This window comes from Bidens hawaiensis, unplaced genomic scaffold, assembly GCF_021521415.1.
Source record: "Bidens hawaiensis isolate Kalapana, Puna unplaced genomic scaffold, B.hawaiensis_p1.1 tig00004126_1, whole genome shotgun sequence".
Taxonomy (NCBI): domain Eukaryota; kingdom Viridiplantae; phylum Streptophyta; class Magnoliopsida; order Asterales; family Asteraceae; genus Bidens; species Bidens hawaiensis.
The window spans coordinates 905,678-926,254 of NW_027491245.1; the positions used below are offsets into that span (position 1 = coordinate 905,678).

The 20,577-nt window shown below is 37.8% G+C and overlaps 1 protein-coding gene across 1 annotated transcript; it reads right to left on the reverse strand.

Moving 5' to 3' along the window:
* Window positions 1-5,975: 5,975 nt before the first annotated feature.
* LOC143625600 (uncharacterized) lies at window positions 5,976-15,245 on the reverse strand. The gene is made up of 10 exons (XM_077095890.1): window positions 15,174-15,245; window positions 14,860-14,972; window positions 14,498-14,599; window positions 8,528-8,597; window positions 8,162-8,217; window positions 6,975-7,025; window positions 6,767-6,871; window positions 6,563-6,607; window positions 6,248-6,356; window positions 5,976-6,075 (listed from the first exon to the last, which is right to left on the reverse strand). Exons 2-9 carry the CDS (start codon window positions 14,953-14,955, stop codon window positions 6,339-6,341), a joined length of 543 nt encoding a protein of 180 aa, XP_076952005.1. The 5' UTR covers window positions 14,956-14,972; window positions 15,174-15,245; the 3' UTR covers window positions 5,976-6,075; window positions 6,248-6,338.
* Window positions 15,246-20,577: the final 5,332 nt, after the last annotated feature.

Here is a 20,577-nt window from a genome sequence, read left to right on the forward strand (position 1 = left end):
GAGATAGATCCAACCGGCTTCTAGGGCTAAGTTAAAGTACTTACATAGACAAAGTAATGACACGCTTCTCAATGGAAAACTAAAAGACAGGAGCTATTCCAATGACAAAAGGAACCGTGTAGAACAAATAGCAATCTCCGTCAACGGACATTGAAGCTAAGCATATGCAAGAAATTCCATATGCTTCTGCGGTTGGTTCTATCATGTATGCTATGTTATGTACTAGACCTGACATCTCGTATGCCTTGAGCATAACCAGTCATTTTCAGTAGATTCCTGGCATTGCCCATTGGACTGCAGTGAATAACATTCTGAGGTACTTGAATAGGACCAAGGATATGTTCTTGATGTTTGGAGGAGTGGAAGAGGATCTCACTGTAATGTGTTACACTGATGCTAGCTTCCAGACCGACCGAGATGATTCTCGCTCACAGTCAGGATTCATTTTCACTCTCAATGGAGGAGCTGGAAAAGCTCCAAGCAGAGTGTAGTGGCGGATTCAACCATTGAATCTAAATATATAGTTGCATCAGATGCTGCTAAAGAGGCTGCTTGGATGAAGAAGTTCATCACCAACCTTGATGTGGTCCCGATTATCAATAGACCAATCGAGGTGTTCTGTGACAGGTGCTATTTCTCAGGCCAAAGAGCCCAGGTCTCATCACAGAGCCAAGCACATCCTGAGGAAGTTCCATCTTATTCGAGAAATATTGGAACAAGGTGACATCATAATAAGCAAAGTAGACATAGATCAAAACCTAGCAGACCCGTTCACTAAGCCAATGACTCAGGACAAGCATGATCAGCATAGAGATGCTATTGGGCTTAGATTTTCTAGTGATTTATTTTGATTTAGTATTTGGATGTATGAACGATTAAGTAGTTGTACTTTTCAGTTCACTTTTGATTTAATGGTTAAATGCAAGCGTTGAATGATACAACTGTGTTCTTTTAATACGTTTAATCTGTGAATATTATATTCTAATTTATTCATGGGAATGATTCTGAATTAAGACTATTCTGACTTTGGACTCAAGGAGTTGACTTCCAAACTCACATACCTCATTATGAATGGCGTTGGATGTAACTCGCATCAAATCATTTTCATGGATCTTGATCATAAGATGTTTTGATAATGGTATGCTCATTTAATATCCTTAGACCTGGGATATATATTAGAACTTTTGTTACCGAGGAATTCTTTGATCATGTTAACCGATGTCGCATGACTACCAATCATAAAGGCATTGATTGGGAATATTCTGGAGTTAAGTGGAAGTTGTATGTAATCAAGATGGGATTCTGTACTCTTACATGAAATGTAACAGTTAGACATCTTGGCGCCCTCGTTGATTCAAACTGGTAAAGTGTGAGGCCTCACCCAAACTTACTGTGTGTTTGATTGGACCACTTTGACTCAATATCAAGAACTAAAATAATTGAACGCTATTTCAGATTGATTTGATCCATGTCTAATTGTTCAATTGATGTCTCATACGGAAAGGATAGATGACAACGATTACTATATGTTCATTATCTTGCAATAATATATTCCAAGATATTTTGGTAATGAATTTAAAAAATGTCATAATCAGGTGGGGACAACTATGTGTAGCTAGAGCACCTCTAGTTGTCAGCGTTGTGCTACTTGATCCAATACCGTCCAAGTAGGAGACTGTTGGAAATATGGAGCGGTTCAGGTCAAGTCAACGCGGGCCGACCCGATTATGACCTGTGAGAGTTACACCGAGGATAACAAACATCAAGCCAACTTAATTAGTTAACTGGGCCAGACACATTTAAACAAGATTAAATGACACATTTAAACAAGATTAAATGATGGACAAAGCTTTTAATGTGGTAATTGGGCTCAAAGCCCATTGGGTTTAATGATAGGTTAAACCCTAATCTATTGTTATAAACACCAACATAATATTATAAGATAGATTAACCTACATGCTCCACACTTAAAACCCTAGCCACCATCACTAAGCCGCCACCACCACCAAATGTCTGCGCCGCCACCTTACGGCTGCCGCCACCACTCCGGCCGCCGCAACCCTCCTGCAGCCGCACCACTTCCGGACGCCGGCTGCTGCTACTGTTGTGCTGCCACTGCTGAACCAGAGCTTCCGCAGCTACTGTTGCTGTCGTCTGCCGCTGACCGCCGCAGTCCGTCGCTGTGTCGCCGCCGTGACGTCGTCGGAATCTTGGTTTGATCTTGTTATGTCTCCTAGCTCCGTTTGTTACTCCTCGGTGTCTCAACCGGTTATTCGTAACCGAGGTAAACTTAAATAGAGTTATTTACGTTTATGGTTGTTTGGTTGTTTAGATCTCGTACTCGTATTGATTGTAACCGGATCCTTGTTTTGGTTTCGTCATGGTGGTTACTCGTTATTCTACTATGCTCGTTTATTTGTTAATATGATTAATAAATATGAAACGAATATTAAAATCGGGTTTAAACCGTTAAACTGTTCTTTGACCACCGTTGAAACCCAACAATATGGAGGTACGTGTCGTCTGACGGTACAGCGCCGGCGCCTGTGATTGGCCCGACGTGCACTCGTGGCCTTTTAAGAATCTTGGGCTGTGATTGGTTTATGTCACTTGTTATGCGTTATCCCGCCTTTTGTTTACCCACATCCTTCGATTAACTCTTTGAGTTATTGGATACTATGGGCTTTCTTCCGCATGTGAAATTGTCTCTTACTGTGCGGAAGGTCTTCTGCGTTCCGTGACTAGTTAGCATTGCTTTTCACTTGTAATACTTTGCGGGTGGTTCATGACCTTTCCACAACCCCCCCCCCCCCCTCTCGGTCCATTGTTTCTTCAGCGTTGCTTTTATGCAGATGAAATTTTGGACTTAAGTAATTAGGGGTCTTATATGTGTCTTTTTTTTTTAGAAGTTATTTATTGTAGTAGTAATTGACATGAAGTGATGATGCTATCACACGTGACATAGAATTTCATTTATTCTAGGTGTGGCGTAAATGCTCTGTTGCTATGGCGCATTTACGTCTAATGCCCCCGCGCCGCATTCTCTTTCCTTATTGGTTCACTTTGCTGACTACTTACAACCGTCTTCTACCGCATTAAATGTTTCGAGTATAAATAGGGGATTACCCTCTTTCCTCATTTCATTTTCCTTTGATACATGGTTCTTTCATCTACCATTATCATAGTCTAATTCTTTGATTATGTTCCCTGCCTGCAATGGATTATTTGTTTGATCCGAATGTTGTCAGGACCGAAACCATTACCTGCCTGCAGTGCAAGTTCACTCTACTTGGTGATGATTCCGGACCAGACTTCATTCCAGTCAAATTTCATTGTCAATTGACTTTCCTAAGCGTTGCGCCATCATCCGCGTAGTTGGTTTTTGTTGTTCCTCTTATTGTTGGTTTACTTTGACAGGTAGTGTTCACTCTCATATACTTGACGCGCGTTACCGCTTTACTGATTTTTCCGTGTTTGTTTTTCTATCTAATGTTGCGGAAGACTCTTATGGAAATTTCAAGTGTTTCTGTATAACTGGATGCTAACTGATTTTTAACTTGTTCTGATATAGATAGAAGTTTTTGTTAAGTTGGGAACAATTGACCTAACGTCTGCGATGTCAGCCGCGGTTGCAGGGTGTCCTTTCATCTTTTCAGCCGTGTGTCGCTCACGCTCCCACTTGTTATGAATTTCAAAATTCCCGTGCGACGTGCCTTTCTCATATTGGACCCTAGCTTTTTTCTCATTTTTCACTTTGAATTCCAGATGGCTAAGAACAAAAGATGTTACAAACAGAACATATATAGACCCAAACAACAATGCAGACACTTAGACTGGTCACTATGGGGCTTGGTTGGGATGGTTTTTGGGGCGCGGTGGGCGCGGTTCAACCAAGGGTGCCGTGGGAAAGGTGGTTCAAACGGCCGGCGCGGATGTATGAAATGTGTGGGCCCCCTTTCAACAGCTCTCCATCTCTCTCACACACATGCCCCTATTTTATATATATATATATATATATATATATATATATATATATATATATAAAATAGGGGCGCCCTTGGGTCATTAAACCATAGCGGGACATCTTTGAGGTGGGGCTTTGAAACCCTCTGTTCTTACGTGGCGCTGACGTGGCACGATGGAGGGGCTTCGAAGCCCCCCACCATAGAGGACAGCCTTATAACTTACTCTGTTTTTATACAACTTCCAAATGCATCTCTTCTTTTTTCTTTTTTCTTTTTTATTTCTTACACATAAAAGTATAGAACATTTGCTTATTCTCTTGCCATTAAGCCAGTAAAAGCCAAGGCACAACAAGAACAGTCCACAACAAAATGCGAAATTGCAAAATTTTCATCCACAGCAAAACTCAAGTTTCCATACACATAAAAGCTACAATATAGGTGATACAACAAAACTACAAAAAATTGAAAGCGTTAACTTATTCATCATCTATATTGAAAGCTAATTATTATTAGCTTTTATATAGCTGTTAAACTGCGATCTTATTATTAATATTATTATAATTAGTAGTAGTTTTTATATAACTGTTAAACTTTGATTTCCTTTATTTTGCTTCATACACATGTACTTAGAGCCGAGGGTCTCTCTGGAAGCCACCTCTTTATTCCTTTGGATAGAGGTACGGTGTGCCTACATCCCACCCTCCCCAGACCCTACTTATAGCTTTGCTGTCGGTGGGATTTTACTGGGTATGATTGATTGATTGATATATTGAACCCACCAATCCGTTGCCTTCTTTTATCAAAAACAGCTTTAAATGATTGGCGTTCTGCACGAATCTGTTCTTGGAACATGCTTTGAATTGAAGGCTCAACAGCAATCTGGGCTGGCTTTATATACTCTTCTTCTGCTAACGGGTTTGATTTCTGTAATAAGATTCACAAGAAATCATTAGCTTGTGTTCATATGAAATAAAATAGCACTTGGTAAAATGTCTAAAGTACCCCTTCAGTAACTTACCAAGTTGTAGCCAGGACCAGGGCCGATAACTAATGATCTTGTGTTTGTTTTTCTTGTTGCACTTATTGAGAAGCCAACGTTTCCACCCTATATCAAGAGTCCTGAGGTTAGGGACATTTGGCAATAACACAATAATTATAAAAGTTGAGATAGGAAAACGGATCAGGCAGGTCACTAAAAGCTCGAACCAAGCCTGTTTAAACAATCTCGAACCTAATATGGGCTTGTTTAATGAATGCGCCAAACCAGACTCACGAGCCTAATTGGGTTCAGCTAAAAAGTTAATTTTGCCTAAAAAGCGTAAAAAGGGACAAACAAAATCATTCATTTTATCAATTTTGGAAAAACATAAAATACAAGAAAATGGTTTAAGTGTAAGGTTAGTTCTTTCAACATTCAAGTGAATACACAAACATAGTTCGTTTAAGTGTGCAGGTATATTTCCTACACATAACCTATGCATGCCTATAAGTATACAAGTGAAAAAATATATTAGAACAAAATATTTAATGTTTTTTTAGGTGCATATCATAGACAATAGTATGTGAGAAGTAAAAGTTTCTGAAATTATAAACCATTAAAAGAAAAAATAAAATATTTAGGTTTGTTCTTTTTGTTCTCGCGATAACTTAGGGGGTGTTTGGGATTCCTTATTTTTAGCTCCTTATACCTTATATAAGGAGGTTTTTATAAGTTACAAAATCCTAACTTATGAAAACTCCTTTTTTCTACTTTAAAATGGTTAATAAGTTATATTACCCAAACATTATTTAAACTTGTAAAAGTTAATAAGTTATAAGAAGGTAAAAATAAGGAAACCCAAATACAGTCTTTTGTATTGAACCTCTCCCTATCTCCATATATATGTATGTGTGTGTGTGTGTGCGTACGTTTATATAACTACACCACACACCTGATCACCCCAGGATACTGATTTAGCCTCCTTAATGCTATACGCTTGAACCAACCCCGAAAGAGCCCCACCACTATTCTTTTCTTCTTCTGCATCAAAATTGTTTGACCATTTACTTCTACTCAAATCCTTCACCTCTTCTATTTGATGGTTTGTCACAGTAACAACCTTCGCCTCATCTGCATACACAATTATGCGTACAGAAGTAAAACGATTAATCAAATGACTGAAATATAATGAATAAACTCCACATAAATACTAACATCATATACACAAAGATTTAAATAAATAATAATAGAACCAGCAGAGACACTATTGTATGTTAGGTAATAATATATCTTGAGAACATACCATGAGGTCTAAAATCATCCACCTGATCTTTCGTATCATCACGTGGCTTTCGGACATCAGAATCCTGTGAAGCATCGATAGCATCCTCATCTTACATATCCATGTCGACCTGTCAAACTCATAGGGGATTAGGGGTCAACATCCATACAATTCGACTTAAATGTGATTTCACATTAAAGAACATCTTTGTATATTTTAAATTTGCTAACTGGAAGCATAAAACAACTTTTATCATATCTCTAAACTGATGAATCATAGATATGCTTTGTACAGAGTAATTCAAGCATATTGATAAAAGCAACTAACAACACGTACCTCTTGAATATCAGTTTCAACCCAACCATCTCCATGGAGTAAAGACTATAAAACCAAGTAAAAAGATTAAACAAACACGTAACTGTAGTGCTGTTCAAAAAATATTCTTCACGTATATATTTAATTCCTAGGTCTGTGTCTTGATCAAACTACTAATGTTTTAATAATAAGTCACCGCTAATTTGTGATGGTGGGAGTAAAAACCTTGATATCCATTTTCAAGTATAAAGATGGAGCTTCTTCCCACTGTCCAGCCATCTTTTGTATATCAGGCAGTGTAAAATTGTGTACATTTCTAGCAGCACAGCCCTACACAAAAAAAAAGGAAAAAAAAAAGCGGTTAACTATGTTTTGCTGGCACATGGCATTTGGAATTCAAAAGATTTGTGTGATTTTTAAACTTTAAACTCACTGCGGGATCCTTGTATGAAGCTTCCACCAAATATACCTCATATCCCGATCTCTGCAAAAAAACACGAGATAAATGAATAACATAAGAATAGATTTAAATTAGTAAAACTAAAAATATTCAACCATCGGAGAACAACTTTGCACTCTCAGAAAAAGCACCAAACCGTGCCATTTCTTGTATTTTTTTAACTATCAATATGTTACTTTGTAGCAAAATAATTATCACGCTTTGCTAACTCTTAATCAACAATCAACATGAACCATATTGTAAAACTAGATTGTCTTGAATTACAAATTCACTAGGTAAACCGGTTGGAAACCTACTTCACCCATAACATTTAATTCTATTATATGCTGTGAATTTAGAAAATAAATTCAATTTTGTATCAGGCATAGACCTATTGTCATGATTACTACAGAGATTTCAAGACTGCACGTATACAGTACACACAACAGTTGCCATATTTTAAGTCAGTAACAACGCGAAGCATAAATACGCCAAGCTATGCTTGTGTACCACTTCATAAAATTCTAAACTGCCCTTCAAAAATTAGAGCAGATTTCAATGATTTACGAAAAATACAAAACACAAATAGAAATTTTTTATTGGAGAGCTATAGCTCAATCTAGATGACAATTTTTCTATTTCCATATGTACGAGTCTATATAATATGTATGGTTAGAGGTACTAGTTAATCAAGTTCTATTTTCTATTAAATAAGGGTAATCAAGCATTGTTCTTTTACTTGGAATATAAAGATACTTTGTGTCCAACCAATCATTCAATGAATAAAGGCAAACAATCAAAAAAAAAAGACAACTTTGCCACCTCAAATGAAAACGAATAATGTATCGAAAAAAAATATAACTGATGCACTACATACGAATCCAATGAAAAACTATGTATGTGCAGCTACTGTACATAAAAATAACTTGAAATATGTATTATATTACTTAAACACACACATTAATATATAAGAAAATCTATATAATAATATATCATTGTATATGTAACTATCATTAATATCTGAAAATAAACCTCGCTTGAGTTAGAAAATCCCACGCCTTATTTAACAAACACACCATTTTTGCTTTTCTTACCTTAATATTCTATCGAAATTAGAGAAAATAATACACTGAAAAAAATAGGGCCCACCAGATAACACAAAGAGAGAATTGAGGGTATACCTTAGCAGTTGCCCAAAACTGAGCAAAATCAGCTACCCGCAGATTGCGGTCATCCACTAAGCCCAGGAAACAACAAATAAGTCAATTTGGTCAACAACAAAACTGCATCCCTTGTTAGTGTAAATTGTCCACCACTTATTCTATACTGGATACAACTATTTTCTTTTATGTAAAAAGACTGTGATAAAATTTGCATTAAACTTATGATCACCAACTCTAGACAGCCAGTTATTCATATAGATAATGAAGTGCGCCAAAAACTAACCATACAAAATTTAGAAAAACAAAAAATGCAAGATAAAAAAATGACAGAATATAAACCTTAATACACTAGAAGTTAGCAATTGTGCCTCAGATAAACCATACCGATTATGAAGGAGTAAACTCCCTCATCAAGGGTCTTTTTAAATGCCTTCAGCATGCTTGCTCGATAAGCCTATGCAAATATAATTTCAATGTTAGAATAATATAACGATTATAATATGACAATACTACTAAACAAACGTCACAATGAAAATTAGGATGAGATACAACAAATTAATGTAAAAGGGATCAGATAAAATCAGATATATATAGCAAAATAAGTAATTTCTAACAGCTAGCGTGACAAATACGATTACAATAACTACTATATTTTGGTAACAATATTATAATTTAAATAGAATTATTCAGAAAGTTTGGTTTATTAAAAACACACTTTGCGTGACTCACGGCCCATATGATCATCTCCTTTTTTGCTAATTTTTTTGTAACTTAACAGTCTGGCCTGTTATACTGTTATAGATAAAAGCATAATAACCCGAACCAACCATTTATAACTAAATGAGTCTAAATTGTCACCTCTAAAACTCAACAACAAATACGACCCTTTTAATGGTTTGCTTGTGTTAACATAATGCATAAAATTCATACATAAATCAAAATGTACATGACTTAGAACTAATGTTTTTTTAAAAGATTAAAAAAATCGGCATAAGAGGTGATAATAAGACTTAAACGCAAAACCAGATTAAATCTTTAAAGCTTTACCAAAAAATGAAAGATAATATTATCCTTATTTAAGTACCAATTTTATTTTTACATGTATGAAATAAGAAAAATTAAGAAAGATCAACACCGGCTTCTCTTTAAAACATCAAAAAAAACCTAATTCATTATATTGAAGGGATGAAAAAGTAGATGCGTTACATAGAATGAAACCATATAAGCCTCAAAACCACAAGCAATATACAAGCATATTAGGAAAAAAGGAAAAAGAAAAGGCTCTTCTAATAACATAAAAAACAAATGTAAAGTATATCCAGTCATTGAGCAGCCACAAATAAAAATACAGATGTGAGAAACAATATGGTGTTGATGACATGAAAAAAAACTTCCACAAAGATCACAGCTTAAAAGCATAAAACATAATACATGAAACTGATCTACTTAAATGAAAATCAGTTTATTGAAGGTGATCGTATTATTATTTTGTATGTTAATAATGAAGGAGATTACATCTAAATATATAGAAGTAACTAAATACACTTAGCTACCCTCTACAATATAACAATTAATAATAATAATCTAGTCTAGCTGACATAGTCTAATATTCCACCGCAAGTTCAGGGCGGTTCGCGATCTGTAACTTGGACCGTAGAAACTCAAACTTTTGAGATGACAAAGGCTTCGTAAAAACATCGGCTATTTGATCATTCGTTGAAATGAATTTGACATTGAGATGACCTTGAGTAACCTGTTCACGAACAAAATTAAAATCAACCTCGATATGTTTAGTACGAGCATGAAACACCGGATTAACAGTGAGATATGTGGCACCAAGATTATCACACCAAAGTGTTGGTGCTTCGCTGTGCAAACCAAGCTCTCGAAGAAGAGACTTTAACCAAATTAATTCTGCAACCGTGTCTGCAATAGCCGTGTACTCAGATTCAGTTGAGGAGCGAGAAACAGTTCGTTGTTTGCGAGCAGACCAAGAGATAAGGTTTGAACCCAAGTAGATAGCAAATCCCACCGTCGAGCGACAATCGATTGGACAACCAGCCCAGTCAGAATCAGAAAAGGCTTGTACGTTGGTAGACCAATGAGAGTCAGAAAAGGCTTGCAGCCGATAGCCTGTATTGTGACGGAACCAAAGACCCATGTTCATTGTACCCTTTAAATAACGCAAGATGCGTTTGACAGCTGCCTAGTGGTTTTCTGTAGGGGCGTGCATGAACTGACAAACCCGATTAACTGCAAATGCAATGTCGGGACGGGTAAGAGTCACATACTGGAGAGCGCTAACTGTTTGTCTGTACCGAGAAGGATCGTCCAAAGGAGGACTATCATTAGGAAGCAAGACATGAGAAGTACCCATAGGAGTGGAAATAGGCTTGCAATCCGTTAGACCCGACCGATGCAAAATGTCTCCAATGTATTTTCTTTGGGAAAGAACTAAATCATATTCCTTGTGAATGACTTCCACCCCAAGAAAATAGTCTAGTTGCCCCAAATCTTTAAGAGCAAAGATAGAGTTAAGACGAGTGATAATCTTGGAAACTGTATAAGCATTGTTACCGGTGATGATGATGTCATCCACATAAACTAGGAGATACACCAATGAGCCTTGAGAATTGAGAATAAACAGTGATGGATCAGTCGTTGACCCATGAAACCCCAACTGATGAAGAGCATTTGATAATTTTTAAACCAGGCACGGGGAGCCTGCTTGAGACCGTATAAAGATTTGTGCAGAAGAAAAATATGACCCGGTTTGGTAGGATCAACGAATCCAGGTGGTTGGCGCATATATACGGTCTCCTCAAGATCACCATGCAGAAAAGCTGTTTGAATATCCAGTTGGCGCAAGGACCATTTGTTTGTAATAGCTAACGATAAAATCGTCCGAATAGTAGTAGGTTTGATGACTGGACTGAACGTCTCATGATAGTCCACTTCATGTTGTTAATGAAAGCCCTTCGCAACCAAACGGGCTTTAAACCTGAAAATTTTCCCGTTTTCATCCGTTTTTAACCTGTAAACCCACTTGCAATCAACAATATTAGTATTAGGAACAGGTGGCACAAGAGTCCACGTGCCATTTTTATGCAGCGCGTCCAACTCTTCGGACATAGCGTGGCGCCATTCATTATATTTGTTGGCAATAGTAAAACTAGTTGGCTCAATGGGTAAGGAAGAGGTACTTTTGGCTATATAGGTTGCCGGATTATACCGATCAGGTTGTTTAGGCTTCTGTCCGAGGTTGGGTGGTCGGGAACGAGTAACCGTAGGTTCTGGGTTGTTAGGATGGTGGGAGTTGGATGGTTGTTGGGCAGCGAGGGGCTGTTCCGTATGTGTGTGGTGGGCTGGAGAGGGCTGGGCAGTAGGGGGGAAGGCAGGGGGGTTTGTTGGGCTGTAAGAGGTTCGGTTATGGGAGTGAGATCAGCATTTGGTGGCTGATGGGGTGAGGATGGTGGAGATAAGTCAGTGGCAGTATGTGTGCTCGTATCGGGTGGGAAACCAGGTGGTGGATTGGGAAACATAGAGATGTACGGGGATGCGGGTGGTGATGATGGGGTCGGTTGTGGTGAGGGTTTATATGGGAAGACTTGTTCATTGAATCGAACGTGCCGAGCTATATAGATACGCTCAGTGGAGGGATCAAAACAACGATAGCCATGGTGGGAAAGACTATAGCCAAGGAAGACACACAGAGTAGAACGGAATTCGATTTTGTGACGATTGTAGGGGCGGAGGTATGGAAAACATTGTGAGCCAAAGACTCTCAGGAAAGAATAATCAGGTTTGCGGAGAAAGGCGTGTTCAAAGGGAGATTTGTTGGAGGATATGCGTGAGGGAAGCCGATTAATTAGGTAAACGGTTGTTTCGAAGGCGAAGTGCCAGAAACGTTGGGGCATAGTTGAGTGAGCCAATAGGGAGAGACCTGTTTCAACGACATGCCGATGTCTGCGTTCCACAAACCCATTTTGCTCGCTGGTGTATGGGCACGAGAGGCGATGGATGATGCCAAGGTTGCGACAGAGGTTGGTGAGAGGGCGGAATTCACCCCCCCCCCCCCCCAGTCTGACTGAATGGATTTTAATTTTCTGTTAAATTGGCGTTCAGCCATTGTGATGAAATTTGTTAATATAGCATGAGCATCAGATTTTTGTGCTAAAGGATAGAACCACATATAACGAGTACAATGATCAACACACAACAAAAAATACCGATGACCATCAATAGATGGTTTCGGAGATGGACCCCAAACATCACAATATACCAGATCCAAAATATTATAACTATGAAAATTAGAATCGGGTAAGTGCAATTTTGATGATTTTCCTATTTGACAAGAACATAAATCTTTTGATAATTTGTCCGAAACTGGTAAAGAACAATGAGAAACAATAGAATTAAAAACTTGAGCATGAGGATGTCCTAAACGTTGATGCCAAGTGTTCGAAGAAGCTTTGACAGCGGTGAAGGCAACCATGGGCAACGACTTGAGTTGTGGAAGACGGATAGAGTACAAGCCCTGTTCACTGGGACCCGTTAGAAGGGTACTGCGTGTAGATTCGTCCTTCACAACAAAGAAAGTAGAGTGAAATTCAAAGAATACATTATTGTCAAGGAAAAATTTTTGTACGGATAAAAGGTTTTGTTTAAGGGCAGGAACATGAAGAATATCAGAAAGTTTAATGGTTTTGAGTGGAATTTGGATGAACCAATATGTAAAATAGGTATAGAATTACCATTGCCAACAAGTAATGAATCATTACCATAATATGCCTCAGAGTTGTCCAGGCTAGTTAAGTCTGGAGTAGCATGATGAGTTTCACCCGTGTCGGGCTTCCAAGCAGTTCCAGATGATGAGGCCACATCTGAAAAGGCTGAAAAATTCGCCTGAGGCGCAGGCCGATTTTGCAGGGAGGGCTGATTGGGGCATTGAGAGAAGAGATGCCCGATCCCGCATCGGTTGCAGTGACCGTATACGGTGTTTTGAGTAGAAGCCCATTGAAATTGTCTAGTACCACCATTGTCTCTGGAGCGTGGAGTAAAGGACCACGAGAGTTGCCCCGAGAATAACCACGGTTGTTTCTTGTGCCACGATTGTTATTATAGGAGCGAGACCCAAAGTGGGTCTGGGGTCGTGGTGACTGATTCGGGTTCAGCTGGTAACCCAATTGGGAGGCCATCAGTTGTATATTATGGAGTTGTTGTTGCAACTCGTCAAGGTTGGGTGGGGTTGGTAGACAACCAGGGGCAGCCGAGGAGTTGGAGGCTGCAGCAAGTAAATCTTGCGGGTTGTTTTGCACCAGTTTAGTGACCACATAATCATGATCAGATAATAGTGAGTAGATTTCATGAAAAGAGACAGGTGGTAGGCGGCCAAGCAAGGTTCCTTTCAGGCCGTTGTATTCTTCACGTAGCCCTGCAAGGGTAAGCATGACAAGTTCTTTATCCTTTACCGGTTCTCCGATGTTGGCAAGAGCGGTTGCATATTCTTGTACCCTGCAAAGATAGTCAACTGGTTTTTCGTCCCCCTTCATCGTGATGCAGAGGAGTTGACTTCTAAGGGTGAATTCATGAGAAGCAGTGACGGGTGCGTAAGCCCGTTCTAAGGATAGCCAGACTTCACGGGAAGTTTTTCCCTGAACATGCTGATACGATTCTTCAGAAACGGTTGAGATAATTAAGGTGCGGATATGAGCATCGTTAGAAATCCAGGGAATGTAACTGGGATTATCAGTAGTTTCGGTTTGAACAGTAATCTTTTGTTCGGGACATGGAATTGTTCTGTCAACATAACCGAAGAGGTTATGTGATGTTAAGAAGGATTCGATCATGGATCTCCAGTAGCCATAGTTGGTGGGCTTGAGAGTAAAGGCGAATTTGTGTGAGTTATGGGTGGTCTTTTCTTGGTTTGAGAAGATAAGGATTGCTGCCATTGAAGAAGAGGGTAGGCGGCAGAAGAAGATTAGGGTTAGATGATAGGCGGTAGAAGGTGATTAGGGTTAGAGAAGATATTGGCTGATTTGGCTCTGATACCAAATCAGTTTATTGAAGGTGATCGTATTATTATTTTGTATGTTAATAATGGAGATTACATCTAAATTATATAGAAGTAACTAAATACACTTAGCTACCCTCTACAATATAGCAATTAATAATAATAATCTAGTCTAGCTGACATAGTCTAATAATGAAAGAAAACATAAGACTTTTTAAGTACAATAAAAACTTATCAAGTTTTAAAAGCACAAAAGGTAAAAGTATGAAAAACATAAAATTAAAAATTGCTTATTAAAACCAATGAGTTCATCCATTTGAAAATAGTTGTTATATAAATACCTCCTCCATCTCAGGTTCATAACAATACTCCATCACTGTCTTCATTACATGTTTCTTACTTCTCAGTGAACCAGACGACTTTGATAACTCACTTTCTTCTGCCTATAAAAGTTAATTAAAATAAACCACAGAAAGAAATAGAGCATAATAGTAAAAATAAAATGTAAGATAGAAACGGGTCAAAGTTTGGGTTAAAAGAGGTAATTGAATATGATTATGAAAAGTAATCACTTGAACAGACGTTAGAAAACTTTTGATCAGTTGTTCATCACATTTGATATAATTCATTTTCGGATTATTTATATCGAACATCATACGGTCCAAATTGACCCGTTTCCAAACAAAAGGACTGAAATTGCTACCGTTTCAACTTCAATCATAAAGTACTCATCCATGGAATGAATTCGTGGAGCTTCCCCGCCGTTTTCAACTTCAATATCACGCAGCAGTTTAGCCATGTAACTTTTTCCGCTACCTGCAATTGTGGATGCAGGTTTCAGTTTTAATTGAAAAATGCTGACATGTCACCCAACATGAACTCATTAACACAAACAATAATAATGATAAGAGAATACACAAGTTAGAAGATGAACTATAATTTCGATGATTTGCACGCATCACGGAAACCATTTTTTCAAAAAGATTTGAAAGCCCTTACTATAATCAAACAAACTACCTGGAAGGCCACACAGGATAATCACAAAATGACCAGGACGAGATGCTCGGTGTGGTTGCTTAAATATGTGAGAAGCATTAATAATATTTTGCTGCTTCTTTGAAGATAAACGCCTCAATGGATATGGTTGAATATCTCGCAAGGGTTTTTCAGGTGACGATTGTCGAATGTGAAATTCCTAATAAACAGAACACTGATTATTATTTGGAATATAAAGCCTCATATATATATATATATATATATAATGACATACCATATATTTTGTTACATATATGATTTAGGCATGCTCGTGATGATTCAGGTTATCACACTTGACTATATAAAGTTTATGAGTTACATGAAACTGCATTCATATTAAAATACATAAAAAGAATTCGAAAAATACTAAAAAGCTAGTGTGTTGTTGCAGATAAAGATATAAAACCACAGTTTCAGTAAATAAGAAGATGAAAACATGAAACTATCATTAAAACCAGTGTTGGTACATGAGAGTTACATGAAACATATAAGGGAATATTGTTATAGAAGCAAAAAAGTTAGTATAGAGTTAACCAACCACAAAAAGCATTGTAACAAATTCACTAATGAGCAAAAAGAATTAGTATTATTATACCTCAGGATGTGGAGTTGCATTATTATTATTTGAAGAATTATAATAATAATAATAAAGTGGAGCAGCCGATGAAGAAGAAGAAGAAAGGACAACAGGAAACAAAGAGGGGTTTGTTGGCGATGGTGGTGGTGAAGCAGGAAGAGGAGGTTGATAATGAGAATGGTTGGAGTTAGGAGCTTTAAATCCAATACTATTATTATCACCATTGCCATTGCCGTGATCATGAATGAGTTTCAATATCCTCTCAGTGTCCCTAGGTTCTTCAATTTTCATCCTCTTAATTTTATTGTTATTATTGTGATCATAATAATAAGCTCCTCTGGTGGGATGAATATTATTATTATCGTAGGGAGTGGGATGAAAGGTAGGGTTAGTAGTAGTACCGTGCCAATGCCATGAAGGTGGTCGTCTAATATCAACAGGATAATAATTATGATAATTATTTATGGAGGAGGTGTGATGGTTGGGATGAACAGGAGGATGAAAGTAATTGGGTTGTGGATGATGAAATCTAGGGTTTTGGATGAAAGGTGGAGGAGGGGGGCAAAATGGCAGGTGAGATATTGAGCAGATTGGACAGATGGTGTTGGTGTTGGTGTTACCTGCTGCTGGCAGATACGCCATGAATGATCCATCGGAACCTACCTTTCCTTCCTTCTGCTTCGTCGATCCAACAATTATTATTATTATTATTATTTGATTGGATTCCAGGAATGTCTCTCTTATTTATACAAGGACAATTATGATTTCAGTGGGGCACCCTATGTCACCGTCGTAGTTTTAGGGTTAACCCGTCAATGATTCTTGTGCTGTGTCGGTGTTAAACTAGTTTGAAATTATGATTCATATGTTGTGTAAGTGTGAAATTAATTAATTATTATCATGATCCATACGAAGGCGAGCATGATTGAAACTCTGACTGGTTAAATGATGTTTGTCATTGGAAGTAGTAGTGAAGTTGATTTGTAGTTATGTTTGTACTTGATTTGCATTGTAATGTTTAACTTGGAATCAGGTGGTTTAATAGAGATGTTTGGATGATGTTGTTGGTATGTGTTATCTTGTTTGTCAAACCATCATAGTTCATAACATAGCCTCAAAGTGTGAACCATATATAATGCAAAATTAAAACACCATATCAAAGTTAACATACCTCTCAAATTGTCATACATCAAACATTCATAAAATCAAACCTTCTTTAAATTGTCATACGTTAAACATACAATAAGTTTTTAAAATGTCATACAAACCACAATTGTTTTGAGATTGTCTAGCACAAAGCACCCACATCAACCTTAAAAACTAACCTTGTTGACTTCCTTCGGCTTGACTTGGTTGGGGTGCTCCTTGTGAAGACCTGATTTCTGATTGGGAGCTTGTCCCTTTATTAGTTGGAGGCCTACAACTCCTGATGTTAGGACCAAAATTTCCACAGTTTGCTACATTTCAAACCCTGCCCCATTCTTGCCAGTCTCCCTCCTGAAGAAAACACTTGTTGAACATCTTCTATTGCCATATTCCTCTTCTTAGAAGCTGTCATCTTCTTCTTCTCATCCCGTGCCTTCTTCCTGCTCTTCTTAGGCCTCCCAATATATTTGAAAAAACAAAGAAATCTACTTTGTTGTTTAAGAATTGTTGCATATACCAGATGGCTACTTACCTACTTATGATGTTTTGTTGGAGTTAATGTTATTGGGCATTCTGAACGAGTCCACATATCAGGCCTTTGTTCTGGTGCATATACTATTGGTAATTTCCATATAATTAGGCCCGTCACGTGTAGGTGACCAGGTTGGACCTATTGGGCCTATGGAATTCATTAATGATGTAATGGGTTTATGTGGTTACAATTGGGTTTTTATATTTGGTAACTACTTGTTGACCAAGTTAGGGTTTCCCTATAAATACATAGTCATGTTAGGGTTATTGTATAAGTGAGAAGGATTATTGTATTCAAGTTTTGTGCTAGTTTCTTGATTATAATAATACGTGAGTTTACTCTAAATATTGTGTGCTCGTTTGTGTTTCCGTTATCAATTCGTTCTTGATATGCACTTTCTTCCAAGTTTCTAACCAGTATGGTTCATCAACCCACATTTCAAGTGGACCTAAAGGGATGCTATTTTGTGACATGTTAAATAGAGATGCAACCCCATGTTTGCATGACAATCCTGTCATGCCCACCTCCTACATGTACATGTTCTCTTATCCACATTAACAACACATTGGCTCCAAATACTTTTTACCTACCAATATAGTCACCATATTAAAACACGATGGTTCATAACAATATATTATCACAAAGAATGACATGTAGTATAATGTTACTCTAAGCATTATATGATAGGCATGTCCCTTGTTCAAACTAGTTGGTTTTTAAAAGATTCACATAGATGTTCAATATTATATAACACTTTGTCCTTCCTGAAAATGTGATCTTAACCAACTTTTAGCTGAGATTTCATTAAGCCAGATAAACAACCCAAGATTAAGTTTATTGATCTCCTTCATAGCATTGTTGAAGTAGGAGACATAAGTGGCAGAGACTGCTCTATAAAACAAGCCTTTAAACACATATCCACGCCATTTCTGCCTCATGTTTTCATGAATGTGTCTTTAACGAAGCCTATGCTCGGCCCTAGGTAAAACTTTTTCAAGAGCTGGAATGAGTCCCTACAAGTTCCAACACAACACTTTGATATTCTATGAGTTTGCTTATAAGTTATAACAAAATTTAAATAAAGTCTAATCTTTTGTCGGTTAAGGTGAAATTAGCATCAATAGGCAAGTTAAGATCATCTCCTAGATTCTTTAAGAACCAACTCCATAATCGATAACATTCAGCTTCCACTATCGCAAAGGAAACTCTGTAGACATTTTGTTACCATCCACACCAACATTAGTTAATATCTGACTAGGATATTTTCCTTTCATGAAACATCCATCTAACCCTAGAAGTTCTTTCTAAAAAAATTTAAAACAACTAATCAAACCGACATAAAATATATAAATTCTCTTGAATTGTCTGGTTGGATTGCTAGGGACAGAACATGGTTCCACATATAATTTGATGGAACTCCAAGGGTTTGCATTTAGCAGCTCATCAATATAGGTTCTCAGGTTGCTGTATTGTTTGTTGAAATCACCATCTTCTTGTTACTAGCTACTGTTCAACACACTCAGACTCTCATCATTAGAGCTATCATAATCCTTCATGTCAGGATATACCGATTACCATCACTATTATGATCTGTGTCTTCATCCACATCATAATCAACAACAACCTTATATAGTCTCATGTCAACTTCTACTTCCTCCAAAGGAATTTCAAATTTTGTTGTTTAATCAGGATTTGAATCATACCATCTGATCCATCATATGAATCATTATCCTATTCATCACCATCTCCACGATCACCACCACATAATTCTTCATCATTTTGGTCGGGTCCTTTGTATGAAACTATTTCACCCACAGTCAGCTAAAGGCAATAACAAATCCAAAAATTTGTATCACACTGGTTTGGCCATGTTCAACATGAATGTCAATAATCTGTAACAGCCCAGCTACCACCACACCATAATATTGTCCGCTTTGGCCGGGACATACCACCATCGCCTCACGGATTTGCTTTTGGTTGCCCAGGTGGTCACCCATCCTCATACTACTCCCACCCGAGCACGCTTAACTGTGGAATTCTCCGCTCATCCACTACCATTAAGCGCCCAAAACGCGTTATGATGGGGAAGATATCCACCTCCTTATAAAGAAGACTTAGTTCTCCTTCCCAACTGATGTGGGATGTCACAATCCACCCCCTTAGGGATCCAGCGTTCTCGCGGGACCTGGCACCACCGGTCTGGCCCTAGATTTGATATCATTTGTAACAGCCCAGCTACCACCACACCATAATATTGTCTGCTTTGGCCGGGACATACCACCATCGCCTCACGGATTTACTTTTGGTTGCCCAGGCGGTCACCCATCTTCATACTACTCCCACCTGAGCACGCTTAACTGTGGAATTCTTCTCTCATCCACTACCATTAAGTGCCTAAAATGCGTTATGATGGGGAAGGTATCCACCTCCTTATAAAAAAAGGCTTAGTTCTCCTTCCTAACTGATGTGGGATGTCACGATTAAGTATTCTATTTGAATGGGCATTCTATTCGAATGGGTAACTTATTTGAATGGTGTATTCTATTCTAATGGAGTATTCTATACAAATATACCCACTGTAGGGTATTAAATACCATATTTATCATTTTCACTACATATTATAACATCTATTATCATATTTTACTGTTCTTTTATCTTTTAAACATGCTTCCTAGGGTTTCCATAGGAATCGTACCTACTAACAAGTCCATTAAGTCCATTTTTAACATCAAGTTTATATTTTTATGGTATAAAAATACCCGATTTGCCTTAGTACCAAGTCTTAGGGCAAACCGTTCTTAAAACACAACATTTATATGAAAAGTACATACCTTTGACGGGTTTTAGGCTACGGTTAGCTTCAATCGTACACTATGGACTTGTTCTAGCTTTCTTGGCTACGAATCTATCAAAATCTAAGTTCGGTTCTTAGATTTAGAGTCTCGGCCGTAAGGAGGTATGCTTGAGAGTGTTTGTGTGTGTTTTTGAAGGTGTAGGCTATGGTGTAGAGATAGATGGAAATGGAAAGAATTAGGGTTTAAGGGGTATTTATACCCCCTTAAGCCCATGGACTTAAGGCTCATCTTTCCTTTTTGGTCCATACTTAATTTCCATCTATTAGCCTACTATCA

Excerpts from the sequence above, each read along its gene's own strand:
- LOC143625600 (XM_077095890.1), bottom strand. The coding sequence starts at position 14,955 with ATGGCTAAACTGCTGCGTGATATTGAAGTTGAAAACGGCGGGGAAGCT. Across the intron at positions 8,218-8,527 it reads AGTTTACTCCTTCATAATCG|TGGATGACCGCAATCTGCGG; the intron begins GTATGGTTTATC and ends TCCTGGGCTTAG. Across the intron at positions 7,026-8,161 it reads AGTTTTGGGCAACTGCTAAG|AGATCGGGATATGAGGTATA; the intron begins GTATACCCTCAA and ends GTTTTTTTGCAG.